General features: G+C 33.7%; 1 protein-coding gene across 5 annotated transcripts in view; it reads left to right on the forward strand.

The window, feature by feature from the left end:
• LOC131431006 (uncharacterized) overlaps positions 1–21,144 on the forward strand; it is a 352,841-nt gene that overhangs the window by 268,050 nt on the left and 63,647 nt on the right. The window contains exons 1-2 of one of the 5 annotated variants that reach the window (XM_058596394.1): positions 4,542–4,641; positions 16,215–16,603. The exons of the other annotated variants lie outside the window; for them this stretch is intronic. Of the exons in view, the coding sequence (XP_058452377.1) occupies positions 16,487–16,603 (117 nt within the window). The 5' untranslated portion in view covers positions 4,542–4,641; positions 16,215–16,486. Of the gene's footprint in view, positions 1–4,541; positions 4,642–16,214; positions 16,604–21,144 lie in introns of those variants that run through there. 5 annotated transcript variants of the gene reach the window in all.

A 21,144-nucleotide genomic window follows, 5' to 3' on the forward strand; every position in this document is an offset into this window, starting at 1 on the left:
ATCAATTGTCGTCTAAAATTAAAAGGCGTCTAAAATTAACAGTTATTTAATATTAAAAGTCGTCTAAAATCAAGTCATAAAATTGAAAATTGTCTACAATCAAACGTCAAAAATCAAAACTTAAATAAGTCATTCAAAATCAAAAGTCGTCTATAATCAAATGTGTCAAAGTAGTCTAAAGTAAAAAGCTGTTTAAAACCAAAAAAACGCCTAATGTCGAAAGTCGTTCAAATTCAGATGCCATTTTGAGTCAAAAGCGATCCAAAATCAAAATACGTCTAAATTCAAGAGTCGTCTAAAATCAAAAGCCGTCTAGAATCAAAGGTCATTTGAAGTCAAATCGTCTTAAATCAAAAATTCTCTGAAACCCAGTAGCCTAGAATCAAATATCGTCTTAAATAATAAAAAAAAAAAACGTTTGAAGCCAGAAGCCATCTTAAGTCAGAATATGTATAAAGTCAAATGTCGTCTCGGAGCAAAAGTCATATAAAATTAACATTCAGTTTGATGTCAAAAGTCATCTACAATAAAATATCGCTTCAAGTAAAAAGAGTTATCAATAATCAAGATGTTTCAAATAGAAAATTTGAAAACCTCCACACAGTGGAGGTTAAAAGAAACTTTAAAGGTTTAAAGAAACTTTAAACCTCCACACAGTGGAGGTTTAAAGTCAAAATCAGTTTTAGAAACAAAGAGGAAAATTTTAAAGAAATTTCAATCAGCTTTCAAGTTTTAACAAGTTTAACTTTAAGTCTAAAGTCAATAATCTAAAGCTAAGGAAAGCACTCTATGAAATGGGCTTATTGTATTTCTATTTTTCCTCTACCCTCAAACTAACATCTACAAATAATTTAATCGGTTTTTCACAGCTTTTTCCTGTTTTTGTACGAAAAATAAATTTAAGCTTTTTTTAGCGTTTCATAGAGTTTCCCTGTCATGTTAAAATTGATTTGTTCACTCTTAAAATTTTCTACTCAGTACAACATCAAAAGAATTGATGATTCCTCCCTCGTTGGCCGCACTCCCTAAACAATTTTGCTTCGCCAATCGACCCTTCTAGATTCTTACTTCGAAAATCACAATCACAGCAGGCCGTTGCTGAATCCCTGCAAACAGAGTCAACGCACCAAGTCCACACACCCTCACACACCGTCAACAGCTGATTGCGGTCTTCGGCTTCTGCACCGGCGTCCGATTTGTTTTGTTTGGAAAAGGACAACAAGCTCCTTCTGCGCGTCGTCGCACCCTCGCAGGCAGGAGCGTCGGGGTGTTTGTCCTTGAAATACTCTTCTGCTCTTCCTCTGTGTAGAACCTGCGTGTGACGAACAACATGTCCTCCCACCATCACTCATTCCACCGTTCGGCTAGCCAGTCGAGACAGTTTTTTTCTTGCTCTACGCGGATGCAACCCATCTGCCACATCTCACGGTAGAAGAACCGACGACCGACCGACCGCGCTATGCAGCGACACGACCTCGGCAAACGGCGCAGAATCCATCATTCCTTCGGTTTCTACGACGGTTAAATGGTGTGACATTCGGAAAATGGTCGGTTTTTTTGGTCTCATTCTGTGATCGCAGCAAGCGAGCCAGACAGGGTGTGTCATCGGAAATATTTGAAATATTTAAGTGTGCCCATTTACGACAGGAAGTTGTTCTTCGTTTAGCACTTCGAAGTTAGTGGTTTTTTATTTCTAATGAATAATTATCGTCGTGGAATTTCCGTTTGAGTTTTTCAAAGACGCTGTTTATTTGCTCTCGTTTGAAGAAAAAGTCGTTTACACAAAACATCTTTGCGTCATAATTCAGAACGAGATTGTGGTGAATAGGACGATACAGAAATTGATAAATAATAATTTAAAAAAAAAACTGAACAGTTGAAATATTAAAATATTTTATAAATGTTTTGCAACAACTAAAGTGACTGTTTATGTTGATGGAACTGGTAACTTTGATAATCAAACGAAGCGTAACCGTGGAAACCGATAAACAATTGCGCTTTGTTGATATGGTTACGAACATGTTGAGGATTTGTTGATACGATGAAAATAATAATTCTATTCATTCTACGAACGAAGCTTACTTCGAACAGACGTGTCTTCTCTAGATATTTAGGTTGGGTTACGACATGGCGCAGCTGTTAGGTAAGAATAAAATTGTAATCATCTTGTGACATGTAGCAGTGTAAGCTTGAAAAAAAAAACATTGAAAGGATATCAAGAATATAACCTAAGTATTAAAGAAAAAGCGATGTAGAGCGAGTAGGACTCTGCATAATACAATTAAAGAGGTAGTTGAGCGAGTAGGTCTCTTCAACCTGCTGAAATATAGAGCGAGTAGGACTCTATACGACAAAAGATGTAGAGCGAGTAGGTCTCTACGTACATATATGATATACACATGAAGAAAGTAGTTGCAAGATACAACGAAAGGATTGAGATTTTCAGCCAAACAGAAATACAGTAAGCGAGAAATATAAGAGAAGTTGCAAAAAAATAGTTGAACCAAACAATATGGACAATTTTCCGCGGTTATCCAAAAAATGCTTCTCTAGATGACGTAGCCACTGTGTTGAAAGACAATACGATCTCATTTGAGTAACTAATGCTTCAGGAAACACCAAATATTGAATATCCAATACTCCTGGAATCACTTTTATTCCCGATGACGAGTCTCGTATGCTCCGACAGCGTAAGATGAACGTCGTTGATAAAACGATCTGCACGTGATTCATTGAGATCTTCCAGATGATTTGATTTATTTGTCAAAAATAAAATAAATGCAACGTTTAGATCTCCGCATAATATTTTTATAGAACTTGTATGAATTAGTTTTGAGTATTTAACAATTGGCATTTTGCGCATAACAAAAATGCCCGTATGCAAAATGAAATGGAGAAATGAAGGATTACTTTGAATTTATCATGTCGAGAGTTGTGACTTGCTACGGTTTTATCGTTTATTGAATAATACCTAGATCAGCAAAATCAACAACACAAAATTAACTCAAAAAAAATTGTGAGTAGTGATTAGTACTACTTGTTGGTGTGAACTACGATCAAACGAGTAAAATTATCGGAAACATGTATAACTGGGTTAGGTTGATACTAATCGGCTAACATTTTTAAGTAGCAACCATTTTGATGTCCAAATAGCGAGTAGTAGAATGCATAACAAGTACAATATTTTGTTGATACAGTGCTCTCCTGCGGAACTTAGTATGCGACGGAATCGACGCAGAGTAGTTGCAGTTGTCCGTGTGAATTCTGACCAATATAATCAAACATTTCCGACGTTGGATGCAAAAGTTGAATTGATTAAGAATTTATGCTTTTGGAAGTTTCATCCAATTCGTTGTCTTTTATAACGAATTCAAAATCAAATTTTTATTTAAGCTTGCATTATTAAGTATATAATGTCCCGGGTTGGCGGTTCAATGCATAGGACGCTGGTCTTACAAGCCAGCTGTCATATGTTCGAGCCCCGAACTTGAAGGATTCTTAGTGTCAGTAGGATCCATAGTACTAGACATGCAATGATTCTGTACGCGAAGTCTGTTGAAACAGAAAGGCCAAATTCCCCGAAAGGAATGTAATGCCCAGACTTTGCTTTTTATTAAGTATATAAACTACAAACTGTGTCTATGAAACATTATTATGTAATTATGATGGAATTTAGTACAGTATATTCCTAGCCGTGCGAAATTGGAACTTTTGGCTTCGGTATGATGCTCGAATTCTTTAACCGATTCCCTTTGTTGTATTTGTTTCTATCAATCATTTTATTATGTAGAGAACCATGAAATATAAAAAAAAAATCTGGTTTCCGTAAAAATATATACGTTTGTTTTACCATGAATTCATTATTTTTTATTGTTTTGTTTTCATCGCAACGATCAAATCAAGAAAAAAATGCTAATTCATGAACTCGAAACAGGTTAGCTATGTTTACGGTGATTCTTTTCACATCTTTTCTAATAGTCAGTAATAAGTACAAAGTTTACGACAAAACAAATTAAACTCACGAAACTATCGAAAACATAAACAGTAGAGAAGAGGAAGGATGTGGTGAATAGGACGATACAGAAATTGATAAATAATAATTTAAAAAAAAACTGAACAGTTGAAATATTAAAATATTTTATAAATGTTTTGCAACAACTAAAGTGACTGTTTATGTTGATGGAACTGGTAACTTTGATAATCAAACGAAGCGTAACCGTGGAAACCGATAAACAATTGCGCTTTGTTGATATGGTTACGAACATGTTGAGGATTTGTTGATACGATGAAAATAATAATTCTATTCATTCTACGAACGAAGCTTACTTCGAACAGACGTGTCTTCTCTAGATATTTAGGTTGGGTTACGACAGAGATCAGGTTCGGAAGTGTTTTTCTCTCCGTGTTTGGTTCCTCATTTCCCTCTTCACACTTGCCTGGACGATGCCGCCGCCGCCGGGAGGGTACACGAGTGCACGCATGTTCCGAGGTCGTCCGTCAGACAGACAGTCAGTTCGGTTCCGGCGGTGTGACCCGTCGCAGTGCAGTCGTGTAGCTTCCGTCAAATGACCCTAGTGTGTCAGAAAAAAAACCGCCGGTTTCGGTTCGGAAAAGTTCCTAGCGATAATCGAATTCAAGCAGGTTGAAACCCTCCTTTCGTTTGTTGTACTGTTTCTGAACAATCGATAGATCCTATCCCGGTTGTCCTTGACAAAATCGTGTTCGCATCTTTCTTGAACCGAACACGGGCACCGTGTTTATTGTGAGTTGTGTCGCGCCGCACAGGGTTGCAGTCCGAGAGGACTGTGGAATTCGTTGAGTGTGAGCCAAAAATAGCACTTTGAAGACATTGGCAAATTGTTGAACTGGAAGAAGGGAGGTGGGTCACGACACAGAGCATCTTCTTATTATCAGTTTTCATCTGTGAAAATTTTGTCTTGTGAGAAACGCTAAAACCGACTTCGGATTAACTTAAACTTTTTTTTTGTCAAACGAGACTTAACTGTTTCGAAATGTGACGAACTGAAATCAAAGTCTGAAGCGAGAAGTCGCTTGAAATCTAAGGCCGTCTATAATAAAAAATTAAAGCCCGTCAAATATGAAAAGCAGTCTGAAATCAAAAGTCGTCTAATGTTAAATGTGTAAAATTAAGTCATTTACATTACAAAAGCCGTCTAAAATTAAAAATCGTTTCAAATCAAAAGTTGTCTGAAATAAAAAATTATCTAAAATACAAAGTAGTTTAAAATCAAAAGTTGTCTAAAATTAAAAGCCGTATAAAATCAAAAATCATTTGCAATGCAAATTCTTGTCTAAAAACAAAAATCGTTTCAAAACAAAAGTCGTCTACAGTCAAAAATCAAAAGCCTGAAATTGAAAGTAATCTAAAATCAAGTTGTCTAAAGTCATCTAATGTCAAATGCCTAAAATCAAAAGTCATTATAATACAAATTCCTGTCTAAAAACAAAAATCGTTTCAAGACCAAAGTCGTCTGAAATCAAAAGCAATCTAAAATCCAAAGTCGTCTAAAATCAAAAGCCGTCTAAAATCAAAAGTCGTCTAATGTCAAATGCCTGAAATCAAAAGTAATTTTCAATACAAAGCCGTATAAAAACGAAAATTGTTTCAAAACAAAAGTCGTCTTGAATAAAAAATAATCTGAAATCATCAAAAATCAAAAGCTGAATGTCTAAAATCAAAAGTCTAGTCTAAAGCCGAATGTCTAAAATCAAAAGTTGTTTACAATACAAAAGCCGTCTAAACTCGAAAATAGTTTCAAACCAAAAGTCTACAATCACAAATAGTTTAAAATTGAAGGTAGTCTAAAATCAAAAGCCGTCTAAAATCTAAAGCTGTCTAAAATCAAAAGTCATCCGCAATCCAAAACCTGTATAAAATCAAAAATCGTCTAGAGTCGAAAATCCATAATGGAAATAGTCTCAAATCAAAAGTCGTCCAAAAACAAATCAAAGATAGTCTAAAATCAAAAGTCGTCTGAAATCAAAAGTTGGAAATCAATCGGTTGGAAAATGGTCTCCACATGTGAAAATTTTGTCTTCTGAGAAACGCTAATACCGGCTTCTAATTAATTTGCCTTTTTAGTTAAACAAGACATAATTGTTTCGATTTATGATGATGCCTGAAGATAGAGGCCGATTACAATCAAAAGTCATCTAAAATCGAATATCTCAATTAAAAGTCACCTTAAATCAAAAGTCGACTGAAATCAAAATTCGTCTAAAATAAAAAATCATTTTAAATTAAAAGTAGTCTAAAATCAAAAATCTGAAATCAGAAGTCGTCTTAAATTGAAAGGCGCTTAAAATCAAAAGGTATCTAAAATCAATATCGTTTAAAATAAAAAATCTTAAATCAAAGGCTGTCGAATAATAAAAAGCCGTCTAAAATCAAAGTCATTTGCAAAACACAAGCCGTCTAAACATAAAAATCGTTTCAAATCAAAAGTCGTCTAAAATCAAAAATTATCTAAAATCGAAAGCCGTCAAATATTAAAAGCCGTCTAAAATCAAATATCTAAATTCGAAAGCCATTAGAAATACAAAAACCGTTTCAAAAAATCGTTTCAAATCAAAAGTCGTCAATCACAAATCAAAAGTAATCTAAAATCAAAAGCCGTCTATAATCAAAAGTCGTCTTAAATCAAGTTGTCTAAAATTAAAAGCTATCTAAAATCCAAAAATATCTAAAATCAATGACCGGAAAATATTAAAAGTCGTCAAAAAAAGTTAAAACAGTCTAATGTCAAATGTCTAAAATCAAAAGTCGTCTGAAATCAAAAGTCGTCTGGAAACAAAAGCCGTCTAAAGCCAAAAGTTGTCTGAAATCAAAAGCAGTCTAAAGTCGTCTAAAGTCAAATGTCTAAAATCAAAAGTTGTTTGCAATACAAAAGCCGCCTAATATCAAAAATCGTTTCAAACCAAAAGTCTAAAATAACAAATAGTTTAAAATTAAAGGTAGTCTAAAATCAAAAGCCGTCTTAAATCTAAAGCTGTCTAAAATCAAAAGTCATCTGCAATCCAAAACCCGTATAAAATCAAAAACCGTCTAAAGTCGAAAATCCATAACGGAAGTAGTCTCAAATCAAAAGTCGTCCAAAAATAAATTAAAAATAGTCTAAAAGAAAAAGTAGTCTAAAATCCAAAGTCGTTTCAAAACAAATTTCTTCAATCAAACATCCAAATCAAATGCTGTCTAAAATTAAAACTCGTCTAAAATCATAAGTCATCTAAAATTAAAAACCATCTAAAATCTAAAATTATCTAAAATCAAATACCAGTCAATATTGAGAGCCGTCTAAAATCAAAAGTCTAGTGTCAAATGCCTAAAATTAAGTCATTTACTATACAAAAGCCGTCTAAAAACAAAAATCGTTTCAAAACAAAAGTCGTCTAGAATCAAAAATCAAAAGTTGTCTAAAATCAATAAATATCTAAAATCAAAGGCCGTCAAATATTAAAAGCCGTCTAATATCAAAAGTCGTCTAATGTCAAATGTCTAAAATCAAGTCATTTACAATACAAAAGCCGGCCGAAAACAAAAATCGTTTCAAAACAAAAGCTAAAATGTCAAGCCCTCTCAAAAACAAACATGGTTTGAAATAAAAAAGGTGTCAGGTGTTTAAAATCTAAAGCCTTCTCAAGTCGAAAGTTGTTTTAAATTAATGGTCGTCCAAATTAAAAAAGCCATCTAAACAAAAAATCGTTTCAAATCTAAAGTCGTCTAAAATCAAAAATTATCTAAAATCGAAAGCCGTCAAATATTAAAAGCCGTCTAAAATCAAATGTCTAAATTCGAAAGCCATTAGAAATACAAAAACCGTTCAAAAAAATCGTTTCAAATCAAAAGTCGTCAATCAAAAATCAAAAGTAATCTAAAATCAAAAGCCGTCTAAAATCAAAAGTCGTCTTAAAGCTATCTAAAATCAGAATATATCTAAAATTAATGACCGGAAAATATTAAAAGTCGTCTAAAATCAACAGTCTAATGTCAACTGTCTAAAATCAAAAGTCATTCACAATACAAAAGCCATCTAAAAACAAAAATCGTTTCAAAACAAAAGTCGTCTGAAATCAAAAGTAATCTAAAATCCAAAGTCGTCTAAAATTAAAAGTAGTTGAAAATCAAAAGTCGTATAGAATTGAAAGTTGTCTAAAATCAAAAGTCATCTACAAACCAAAAAACCGTCTAAAATCGAAAATCCATAACGAAAGTAGTTGCATATCAAAAGTCGTCTTAAATCGAAAGTCATCTAATAGCAAAAGCCATTTGAAATCAGAAATCGTCTTCGTTCAAGTTGATGCCGAAAGCAGTCTAGAGTTAAAAAAAAGCCAAAAATCAAGTCTTCCAAAATCAAAAGACTTGAAATCTAAAGCCTTTTGACGTCAAAATTCGTTTAGAATATGAAAACAAAAGCCGTCTGTAATCAAAAGTTATTTAAAATCAAATATTTGAAGTCAAAATTCATTCTGAATCGAAAGTCTAAAATCAATAGCCCCTTAAAATCAGAAATTTTCTAACCCGTTTGTAGTCGAAAGACGTCTATAATGAAGAGTCTTCTAAAATCACAAGTCTAAAATTGTTTGGAAATTTTCGAAAATCGTTTTCTATAATTTCTTAATACATAAATCTCCCTCTACATTCTTTTGAAATTATCCCAAAGCTATCCCAAAACATTATTTTCGCAGACTGTCATTTCGCCGAAAGTATCATCCCGGCTGATGGTCCATTCCGTCGAAAACATCATTTCGTCAAATGTATCAATTTAAAGGAACGACGGAATTCGATTTGAATGCAACGTTTTTCGATGAAATGACATACTTTCATTGAAATGGATTTCTACGAAACGACTTTCGATGAAACGTTCTCCGTTGAAATAGATTTAAGAAAATTATATGCTGCAATGGAAATGGATTTCTGTGAAACGGCTTTCGATGGAATGGTTTGCGACGAAATAATTTTCAACAAAACGGCTTTTGACGATATGAATTTCCAAGAACCGGCTATCAGCGGAAAAGATTCGGAAGGAACGGATTCCGGTGAAATGGATTTCTTCAGGACGGTGTTTTCTGTTTTGAAATTAATTTTCATTAGAAGATAAAGAAAAGGATGAGTGCTAATGATGTTTTCTCACCAAAAATATTATTTTTTTAAACTGAGTCGATATTTTCTCAAAACAACGCTTATTTTATCCAATTTTTTTCATAACTGTCTCAATATTATTCCACAATTGTTTCGAATTTTTCTCAAAGTTGTTCTAAAGCATCACAAAATTGTTTCATAAGAATTTTTCAGAATCACTCGAAAAATGTCTCGAATTTCGCCACAAAATTGCTTGAATTTCTTCAAAATTGTCTCAATGGTGTATCGAAATTGGTTTTCAAATTATCAAAATTGTTTTTGAAAAATCCCCAAAAATCCACATTTTATCCAAATTGGTCGAAAATTGTATTGAATTTGTTCCAACACTGTCTGAATTGCTGTGAAATTTCTCAAAAATGTATCGAATTACCTTAAACTTGTTTTGTAACAATTGTTCGAAACTTGTTTCAAAATTTGCCAAAATCGTTTCATCAATTTCTACTCAAATCTACCTCTGTATTCCTTTAAAATTATTTCGAAGCTATCTGAAAACAATTTTTTTTTCTGACTGTCATTTCTCCAAAAGTACCATTTCGTCTGAAGATCCGTTTCGCCGAAAGAGTAATTTCACCGAACGTATCGAACGTAGTATTGGATTTTGATTCATCGATTTTTGGTGAGCCGGTTTAAAAAAAATGACTCATTGAAATGGATTTCTACGCAACGGCTTTTAATGAAACTGAGTTTTTGGGGAAATGGATTTCATTCAAACGGCTTTTGGTGAAACAAATTCCGCCGAACTGGCATTCGGTGAAAGAAATTGGGAAGAAACTTTCAGTATCTCACACTCAACTGATCTCTCCTCGCTACTACAACCCTGCTGTTGCAAAACCGTTTCCCAGGATTGTTGTGCCATTGCCGATTTCGTCTAGTGTGTCCCGCAGTGCACCCGAAACAACCGCGCCAACGATGGGATCCATCGTTTCCTCGCTGATGCTCATCTGCTGCAGTAAAATTCTGCAACGCGTCCGGTGCAACCACTGCGGTAATCCACCACTGGATCGTCCTCGTCATCGTCCTCAGTCACAGCCACCGCAGCCGATTGTGGAGCAGCCACTGCCGCTGACGATCCATCGAAATTGTATTGATAATGTAAAATGATGTGATAATGAAGTGATAATTGCGTGTCGTGCGAATCACACAAATACCTCTATTCATCGAAACGCGACGGCATTTTTTCTTCTTTCTCTTCTTCAGTGTGCTTCCTGGGTGTTTCCCTCTTTTGTCGATAGATTACAATACTAGCAGTAGTAGAAGTAGTCATAATAGGAATTAAGAGGCAACAAAAACAAACGATAATGTTGCGATGCGTGTAAATAAGCTTGCGAGCCGTCAAACGAAGAAAAACGCCTCATATTTGAACTCATCAAAGCAGGCGACGAGGGTTGCTACGATGGTTCGCGTCGAAAAAAGAAGTGAGGAGATGTCAAAACAACAAACGAGTGCTTTGTTGTTTTGGTTGTACAGTGAGAATAAAACACAGTAAAACGCCAACGATTGGCTCGAATTCAATTGAAATGGGCTTTGTGGAATGTGCTAAGTGTAAACCGCTGTGGTTAGAATTATAAAGACAATTTGTTCTGTTTTTAATCGTGAAAAATATCTTTTACGTGTAGGTTTTTTAGTTGTTCAGTGTAATGGAGTCCATCCACCAATCACGAACCCTTGAACATAGCAGAAACTTTTAACATACTCCTGTTAGCTTGAAATAATAATTTAAAACAGTGCTAATTGAAGAAAATGTGCCATTATTTAGGACCGTCTCAAGTTATTAACTCGGCCAACGCGAGGCGAGTAATTAGAAATGTTAATAGCGAATCGTGTGCCGCAACGTGCAGTTAGTTAACGTCATATTTTTCATTAGGAAAATTCACTTTTTAATGGGAATTTACTCATATAGTAACCTATATGTTGTTTGAGATTGTAGCTAAAATAAATTTGTTTTGATCAAGAAATTAAAATCACGAGAGGATGGTTGATGTCAGAAACCTAACCGGGCAAACTGACAGTAATGGACAATTTTCAATCCTATGGCAACAGCCACTGCTGTAGAACACAGAAGCGGTTTACTTCGCTTTTCGTAGAGCGGAATTGAAACGAATTATTTCCACGAAGATCCATCTAGCGATAACGAAGAATATTGTTTCTGTATTTTTCTATATTGGCAATGAGATTTGAAACCGGTTGAAACCAGTAATCTACATGTTTGAACACCATCTATTTGCAATAGATAGATTTATTGGGTGTGGTTAGAGCGAAAAAATAATGTAAAATTTTATAGGAGAATATTAGACACAGATTATAGTGTCAACATTATTAGCCTTGAGAAGGGCTAATAAAAAATAAATGTAAATGTAGTTTTTCATCAAATACGATGGAATAAAATATATAAATAGTTGAAAACTGTAAAATAAGTGGTTCTGATAAGGGCTGCTTTTGACATTTCTTATGTGAGAATTAATTTTGTTTTTACAATTCAATTTATTTTCAGTAATTAGAATCAATTGTTGGTATTACCATGTTTATTACGTAAACATTTTTTAAATAGTGAAAAAATAGGTCCAAACACGAAACACTTCGATCGGGAATGAAAAACAACTTCTCATTCATTTCAACGCCTTTAGATTCACCACCAATAATTGTTTCTGAATTTTTACTATTCGCTCTAGCATATCAGTCATCAAACTAAGACCGCTAAATATTTGAAAAAAGCTTTTCAGAGTATTTCTTGCAAATTTTACTAATTTTTTTAAATCTAATGTTGGACCGAAAAACATTTCCTTTTAGAAGCTTTCAGTTTTACACGACCAATTCTCTGAAAATATCTCCAATCGAATTTTGCAGTTTAGCAGTAAACATTTAAATAAACGGCTTTTTCATTAATTTTTTATACTCCATCAAGAGAAAAAAACATTTCTTCTTAAACTAGCAAATAAGCATAGAATAGTGTACTTTTAGGGACAGCAAATTCGATATATTTGATCCCATCTACGAGTGAGTATGCGTCGATTTTGTGCCCCAAAATTGTGTTCGAAAATCATTCCAGTAGCATTTATTAGTCAAATTATTTTCAATCCAATCTATGAAAAGACACTATTCCACGTTTGCTAGCTTCAGCTTATGATAATCCATTACCGAAAACACATCGATTGCGCATGCCTCCATCTACATCAATATAATGGAACTACACCCGGTATTATTAAATTCGCATTAGTCAGTAGCGAATATTAGGCTCCGTTCTTCAAGCCTAAACGCAGAAAAAAAACTAGTTCTTCTGTGAGTAAATCTGCTGTTGGAATTTCGTAGTGTAAGTTTCGCTTCAAACAAGAGCGACTTGCGTCATCCAGCTGCTGGTCGTTTGCATTGAAGAGAAAAAAAATGGACAACGATGGGGAACATTATATAAAATCACCCTTTCTAATGGCTCTAAATGTTATCTAAAGAGCTATTAAGATTACTTTTTTTGCGAATCAAAGGTAAAAATCATCAATTCAGTGCAAATCTAGAATAATTAAATTACCTTTGTACTATTTTCGCATTTTGCGAAATTCGTACCAAACGAGCGCAAAAAAAGCTAGCACTTGGCTGCTTTGCGTTCTAGAAAAATGTTCGAAAAATGTTTCATATAGCAGAGAATTCCACATTTTGGACCTTCTGAAAGCCAGAAATGAATCCTGCTCGGTATTTTGATAGTTTCTTCACTAAAATATTGACAACTTATTTAGAAAACTGCCTTAAATTGCTACCCTAATTCTTAGAATACAAACGCAATTTTCCGAAACCATTCGGTGCTTTTCAGAAATACAAAATACAGTCAAATGGTATCAAATCAGACAAAGTCCTACGTTAATCTCGCGGCTACGTCTCTGACATAACTTATTCCAAGTTTTTTTTAGATTCTGTGAAACTCCTGATTATTTAGGTTGTTTTAAAAAATTGAACTAAATAAACTGATTCCCGGTTATGTCGAATTTTCCTTCGAATTCTCAGACAGGAAAAAATATTCCTGAACAAGAACAACTGTCCACAGTTCGATGCTGACCTCGGCGCACGGGGTAAAATAACGTCGGTTTATATATTTGCGTCATTGCTCATGTGCACCACTAGGGTGGGGCTACTGCTAAAATATAATGAAATAAATTAAGCATACTCGTAAATAAGAATCCACTCTATGTCATTGCCTCTATGGTCTTTTGCATGATAAACTGTTGAGAATAATTTGACTAATAAATACTACTGGAATGATTTTCGAACAGAATTTTGGGGCACATATCGACGCATACTCGTAGATGCAGATCAAAAATATCTAATTTGCTGTCCCTGAAAGTAGACTATTTTATGCTTATATGCTAGTTTAAGGATAAATGTTTTTTCCTTGATGAAGTATAAAAAAAGCAGTTTATTTAAAAGTTTAATGCTAAACGGCAACATTCGATTGGAGATATTTTCAAAAAATTGGTCGTGGAAAACTAAAAGCTTCTAAGAGGGAATGTTCAGAATCGGTCCAACATTAGATTAAAAAAAATTAGTAAAATTTGCAAGAAATGCTCTGAAAAGCTTTTTTCAAATATTTAGCGGTCTTTGTTTGATTACTGATATGCTAGAACGAATAGTAAAAATTCAGAAACAATTATTGGTGGAGAATCTAAAAGAGCTGGAATGATTGGATCGCTTTTTGAAAAGTTGTTTTTTATTCCCGATCGAACATCATTTAATCTTGCTTTACTACTTTTGACACGAGAAAAATTAGAAACAATTCTTGCTGGACGATTTAATGGCTTCCAGGTCGAACATTGTTTCCGATCGACTAGTTTTGATCAGTGAAAATTACGAAAAAGAAAATAATAGTTCCGAAAAGGACCGCTTGTTGGAATATTTTTTGATTAAACATGTTTCCAATGTTGATTTGCTAGTTTCGATAGAAGATTTAGAATAAAGTTTAACACCAGTCAAAAAAGAAAACTTTTCTTTATTGTTTACTATTATGACTTACTCCCAGCGATTATTGCCAGTTATCACAAAAAAGTGGTTTTGAAAAGGGCCGTTTGTGGGACGAACATTATTTTAATATTGATTCGCTGGTTGCAATTGGAGAAAATTAAAGTAACAATTCCAGGTGGAAATCGGAATGGTCCTGAAAAGGACTACTTATTGGAGTATTTTTCAGTCGACTATCAGTTCAATGTAGAATACCTTTTTGCGATAGTAGGTTGAGGAAAAAAAAGTTTTTCGGAAGAATAGGTCTCGAAGAAAAACTTTATTTTGGTGTGAATTTGTTAGTTTTAATAAAAGCAAGCTCTGAAACAATCATTGTGTAAAATTTAAGGTTCCTGAAAAGGATTGTTTTGTTCTGCTAGTTTCGATAGGAGACTAATTCTTGGTGATGAATTAGAAGGTCCTGATAAGTGCCGTTTATTGGAATGTATTTCGATACAATTCTCGATGAAAAGCTAAATCTTATCGAAAACCATACTCAAACATTATTTTAATGATTTGTTTCGGCTGCATAAGCAGCAAAAGAGACAAAAACAAATTCTCAAATCATCGCACAAAACGGAAAGTGAAAATAGACTTGCGATGCGAAGTGGTTGCCATAGAGATATGACTATAAACGAACGGCGTAGCGCCCGAGCACAGCCGAAGCATGCTCGGTTCTTCTGTTCGATTAGACTTTTTCTTCATGTTTTTCATATGCATGGTAGTTCAATTGGCAAAAACGATTTCCCCGCATAGGAGCTATCTACGGATTCGAGTTCCGTTTCTTCGGTAGCTTTTTCGCAATTTTCATTACATAGTTGAATTCGTATGTCATTTTTCCAGTCTGTTTTCCTCGTTATATACTGGTCATATTTAATTGTTCTAATGTTGATTTGCTAATTTTGGTAAAAGAAAATTTTAATAAGAATTCTTGATGGAGAATTAGAAGGCCCTGAAAAGGGCAGCTTATTCGAATGTCTCTCGATAAAACAGAAAAATAATTTGCGAGTTTCGTTAGGAGAAAGTTATAAAACGGGTGCGGAGTTGGGAATCAAACCCAAGTTGGCTCCGTTAAAGATGTTAGTCTGACTCAAATGACACTAGTTCTTTTAAGACTAATAAACAAATTTGAAAACTACGTTGCATGAAAATCTGATTTTAAACCGAACCAATTCTCGGTCCGTTGGCTATAAAACTAGTTTCTATTCTGGCGTGGTTTTCGGTTTTTGATAGCGGCTAGAAATTTTGGAACATAACCGACCAACAAAACACTATCTGCACATCTCAATCTTGGTCCAAACCATTGGTCGAGAAAGGTTCGAGATAAACGCGTCCCGCCGGTCAGAACAGAACAGACATCGACATATTCGTTGAACTTTCGATTTTCGGGTTGCGCTAGAAATAAGCGGAATGTAATGGAAAATGACCCCGACAAAAAAAAGATTCCTCTCTACTAGACCACCAAAGCAAAGCGCCGCCAGATGCGAGGCCATTGCCATTGCCCATTCGGTGGTTGCTATGGCAAAAATTGGCTCCAGGCGGCCTACTCTGATGGGTGTTGGTTTCGTGTTTCGGTACTAGCGAGACGGAGACGGAATACGTAAATTTTTATAATAAAATAAAATCATAAGTTGCGGTGGTAACTTTTTCGAATGTTAATCACGCAGGAATGAGTCAAGACCTACACGTTTTTTGCCTACACGTACGTGAGTTGTATTTCAGCGGACATTTCAACATTATTTATGAGGGTCCAAAATAAAGCATACACAAGCGCGGTTGGGAAAAGAAAGACATTTGTCTAAATTTGACTTTTGTCTAGTCCTAATATCGAAGGCCCCAAACCAGTGAAACCGTGAGTTTATGACTTGTTGCTTGGGTTATTCGACAAACCAAACAAATGCTAAATGACATGCCAGTTTAATCAAAACTGTCAAGCATTGACGAGTCGAAAACGAAACGTGAAGGAAAACCTGTATATGATCACAAGAAATTAACGTTTCGGCAGCTTAATTAGGAACTTCTCCAGGGATGGACTCCGGTTATTATTTTTTTAAATCGCCTTTTTTCATGTAATTAGCATTAGCCCCGTTAAGCATGTGCAAAGAAAGGACAAAAAAACTGTGACAGTGACGTGCCTTCAGGAAACGTATCCTAACTCCAGTGATGGATCGATTAGACTGAAACGAGTGAAAATAACGGTAAACATTAGAAAAAACAAATGTTCAAAGTGCCAAACAGTTCGTAATCGCAAAACACCAATAGAACAGTTAAGTTTAGATTAAGATTTTTTGGTTCGTTTGTCACAGCCAAACGGATAAGGACAGTACAGCTATTAATACTAGTGGCGTAATGTATGATGATCACTACGACGAGGCCCGCGATCCGAATGCCCCGCGCTGCTCAATAACGACGTTTCTTCATCGGGTTGCTTTCACCGTGCTTCATGCGTCGTTTTTCCTAGAGAATGTATGTGTAATAGCTTCGCTTTGCTTTGCTGTGCCTGGCCTGCTTGGATTTGATTTTGTTCTGATGCAGGTGCTTTTGATTTGCAAAGTTTGACATTTGATTTTCGTAGTTAGAGCCTTAGGGGGAATTTTTTTTACTCAAGTCAAGTCAAGAGTCCATTCCGAATGTTGTCGCTGCGAAAAATTCTGAATTTTATTTATAAAATTTACAGTAGTCACAGAATTTACACAGAATTTGCACAGAATTTACACTGAATTTACACAGAATTTACATAGAATTTACACAAAACTTACACTGAATTTACACAGAATTTACACATAACTTACACAGAATTTACACAGAAATTACATAAAATTTACACATAATTTACACAGAACTTACACAGAATTTACACGGATTTTACACAGAATTTACACAGCATTTACACAGAATTTTCACAAAATTTACACAGAATTTTCACAGAATTTACACAGAATTTTCACAGAATTTACTCAGCATTTGCACAGAATTTTCACAGAATTTACACATAAATTACATAAAATTTGCGCATAATTTACACAGAACTTACACAGAACTTACACAGAATTTACACAGAATTTACACAGAATTTACACAGAATTTACACAGAATTTACACAGAACTTACACAGAATTTACTCAGCATTTACGCTGAATTTATACAGAATTTACACAGAATTTACACAGAATTTACACAGAATTTACACAGAATTTACACAAAATTTACACAGAATTTACACAGAATTTACACAGAATATACACAGAATTTACACAGAATTTATACAGAATTTTTACAGAATTTTCACAGAATTTTCACAGAATTTACACAGAATTAACACAAAATTTTCAAGGAATTTACACAGAATTTACATAGAATTTTCTCAAAGTTTACACAGAATTTACACCACAGAATTTACACAGAATTTGTACAAAGTTTACAGAGAATTTACACAGAATTTACACCACAGAATTCACACAGAATTTAGACAGTATTTACACTCAATTTATACAGAATTTGTACAGCATTTACACAGAATTTTCTCAAAATTTACACAGAATTTTTACAGAATTTACACAGAATTTTCACAGAATTTTCACAGAATTTACTCAGCATTTGCACAGAATTTTCACAGAATTTACGCATAAATTACATAAAATTTGCGCATAATTTACACAGAACTTACACAGAACTTACACAGAATTTACACAGAATTTACACAGAATTTACACAGAACTTACACAGAATTTACACGGATTTTACACAGAATTTACACAGCATTTACACAGAATTTTCACAAAATTTACACAGAATTTTCACAGAATTTACACAGAATTTTCACAGAATTTACTCACCATTTGCACAGAATTTTCACAGAATTTACACATAAATTACATAAAATTTGCGCCTACTGTACACAGAACTTACACAGAACTTACACAGAACTTACACAGAATTTACACAGAATTTACACAGAATTTACACAGAACTTACACAGAATTTACTCAGCATTTACACTGAATTTATACAGAATTTGCACAGAATTTACACTGAATTTACACAGAATTTACACAAAATTTACACAGAATTTACACAGAATATACACATAATTTACACAGAATTTATACAGAATTTGCACAGAATTTACACAGAATTTACACAAAATTTACACAGAATTTACACAGAATTAACACAAAATTTTCAAGGAATTTTCACAGAGTTTACACAGAATTTACATAGAATTTTCTCAAAGTTTACACAGAATTTACACCACAGAATTTACACAGAATTTGTACAAAGTTTACAGAGAATTTACACAGAATTTACACAGAATTTAGACAGAATTTACACACAATTTATACAGAATTTGTACAGCATTTAAACAAAATTTGCACAGAATTTACATAGAATTTACACTGAATTTACACAGAATTTACACAGAATTTACACATAATTTACACAGAATTTACACAGAATTCACACAAAATTTACACACAATTTATACAGAATTTATACAGCATTTAAACAAAATTTGCACAGAATTTACATAGAATTTACACAGAATTTACACAGAATTTGCACGAAGTTTTCACGGAATTTACACAGAATTTACACATAAATTACATAAAATTTGCGCATAATTTACACAGAACTTACACAGAACTTACACAGAATTTGCACAGAATTTACACAGAACTTACACAGAATTTACTCAGCATTTACACTGAATTTATACAGAATTTGCACAGAATTTACACAGAATTTACACAGAATTTACACAAAATTTACACAGAATTTACACAGAATATACACAGAATTTACACAGAATTTACACAGAATATACACAGAATTTACACAGAATTTATACAGAATTTACACAGAATTTACACAGAATTAACACAAAATTTTCAAGGAATTTTCACAGAGTTTACACAGAATTTACATAGAATTTTCTCAAAGTTTACACAGAATTTACACCACAGAATTTACACAGAATTTGTACAAAGTTTACAGAGAATTTACACAGAATTTACACCACAGAATTTACACAGAATTTAGACAGAATTTACACACAATTTATACAGAATTTGTACAGCATTTAAACAAAATTTGCGCAGAATTTACATAGAATTTACACTGAATTTACACAGAATTTACACATAATTTACACAGAATTTACACAGAATTCACACAAAATTTACACACAATTTATACAGAATTTATACAGCATTTAAACAAAATTTGCACAGAATTTACATAGAATTTACACAGAATTTACACAGAATTTGCACGAAGTTTTCACGGAATTTACACAGAATTTACACCACAGAATTTACACAGAATTTACACAGAATTTACACAGAATTCACACAGAATTTACATAGAATTTGCACAGAATTTGCACAGCATTTACATAGAATTTACACAGAATTTACACAGAATTTGTGCAGAATTTACACAGAATTTTTACAAAATTTTCACGGAATTTACACAGCATTTACCCAAGAGTTACACAGAATTTACACAGAATTTACACAGAATTTACACAGAATTTACACAGAATTTACACAGAATTTACACAGAATTTACACAGAATTTACACAAAATTTACACAGAATTTACACAGAATTTACACAGAATATACACAGAATTTACACAGAATTTATACAGAATTTTTACAGAATTTTCACAGAATTTACACAGAATTTACACAGAATTTATACAAAATTTATACAGAATTTTTACAGAATTTTCACAGAATTTACAGAATTTACACTATAGAATTGACTATAAAATTCACTTCGGAATTTAATGAAGAATTTACCTTAAAATTCACATGAAAATTAACTATAAATTTTATTTCAAATTGTACCATAAATTTTACTATAAAATTTTCAAAAAATTTTACCCTAAAATATTCCAAAACAAGACAATTCAAACTCTTCCCAAAATATGTGATTCACACTCTGAGCTCTCTCTATTCAAACGCCCCTTCTGTATGTTGAACCTATTTGTCAAAGGTCACTGAGATGGTAAAATTCTTTCCTTCACCGAAGCACGTTTCATGCACGTTAATTCCATCTAGTTGATTATAGTGAATTTTATTCTACTTAAAGTTAAATATTACGAAAATGTTTCAAACAAAAAAAAAGCTTGCTCATCTGTAATTTGGCACCGAAATTTCACGGAGCAAAGTACGATTTTCAGAATCGCATGATTTATTGCGTTTTTATTTTGAATGCAGCACTTTTCGCGCACGTTTTCGGCACTCATTTCTTCTTTTGCATATCTCCATCCGGACTCCTGCGCTGCAATTTGTCGGCACTTTTCATGTGTTTCTCTAAAGTTTCAACAGCCGATTCAAAAGTTGCCGATTTTGTTTTTTTTTGTGTGCATTTCTTTCTTTTAGGGGTTGGCAAAATCGGCCACGTAATTGCAGTTCTGTTCTCCTCCCTTGAAGCGATGCATTATTATTCTTCATTCGGATGAAAGTTGGTTTATTAACTCGTTAGGTTAAGTAGGTTGGGAATTGAAGAGGGGAAAGATTTTTCGGAACTGTACTTTTTTTTGGTTTTATGTTGGTGACGTCAAGTTTGTGCGTGTTCACCAAATATATATTTTTTGGGTTAATTTTTAACAACCCAATATCTTTAGTGTCTCTTTTTTACGATATTCATCCTCTGAAATATGAAGCTTCCAGGTAACAACAATTCTGCACGCACATTTCACATGTGCATCGGACTTCCTCCGGTCAGTTTCTCCGTACTTACGTGGCCCGATATTGGTGTAAATATTATATTGTTTACTCGATCGAGCCTCACCTTTTTTGCTCGGCCTTCGGTGTTTTTACTCGTTAGTTTTGCGTTTGGCCGGCAATGGCTAATTTTATGACCAATAAAATTTAGTGTCTTGTACACAAGCGTGTGTTTGTTTTGTTTTTCTTTCAATTTTTTTTTCTGCTCCGTTGTTGTAGTTGGAGAACGCAATGTGGTGTGTCGTTGCAGTTGCTATATTTATGTGCATCG

Source organism: Malaya genurostris, chromosome 1 (genome assembly GCF_030247185.1).
Source record: "Malaya genurostris strain Urasoe2022 chromosome 1, Malgen_1.1, whole genome shotgun sequence".
Taxonomy (NCBI): domain Eukaryota; kingdom Metazoa; phylum Arthropoda; class Insecta; order Diptera; family Culicidae; genus Malaya; species Malaya genurostris.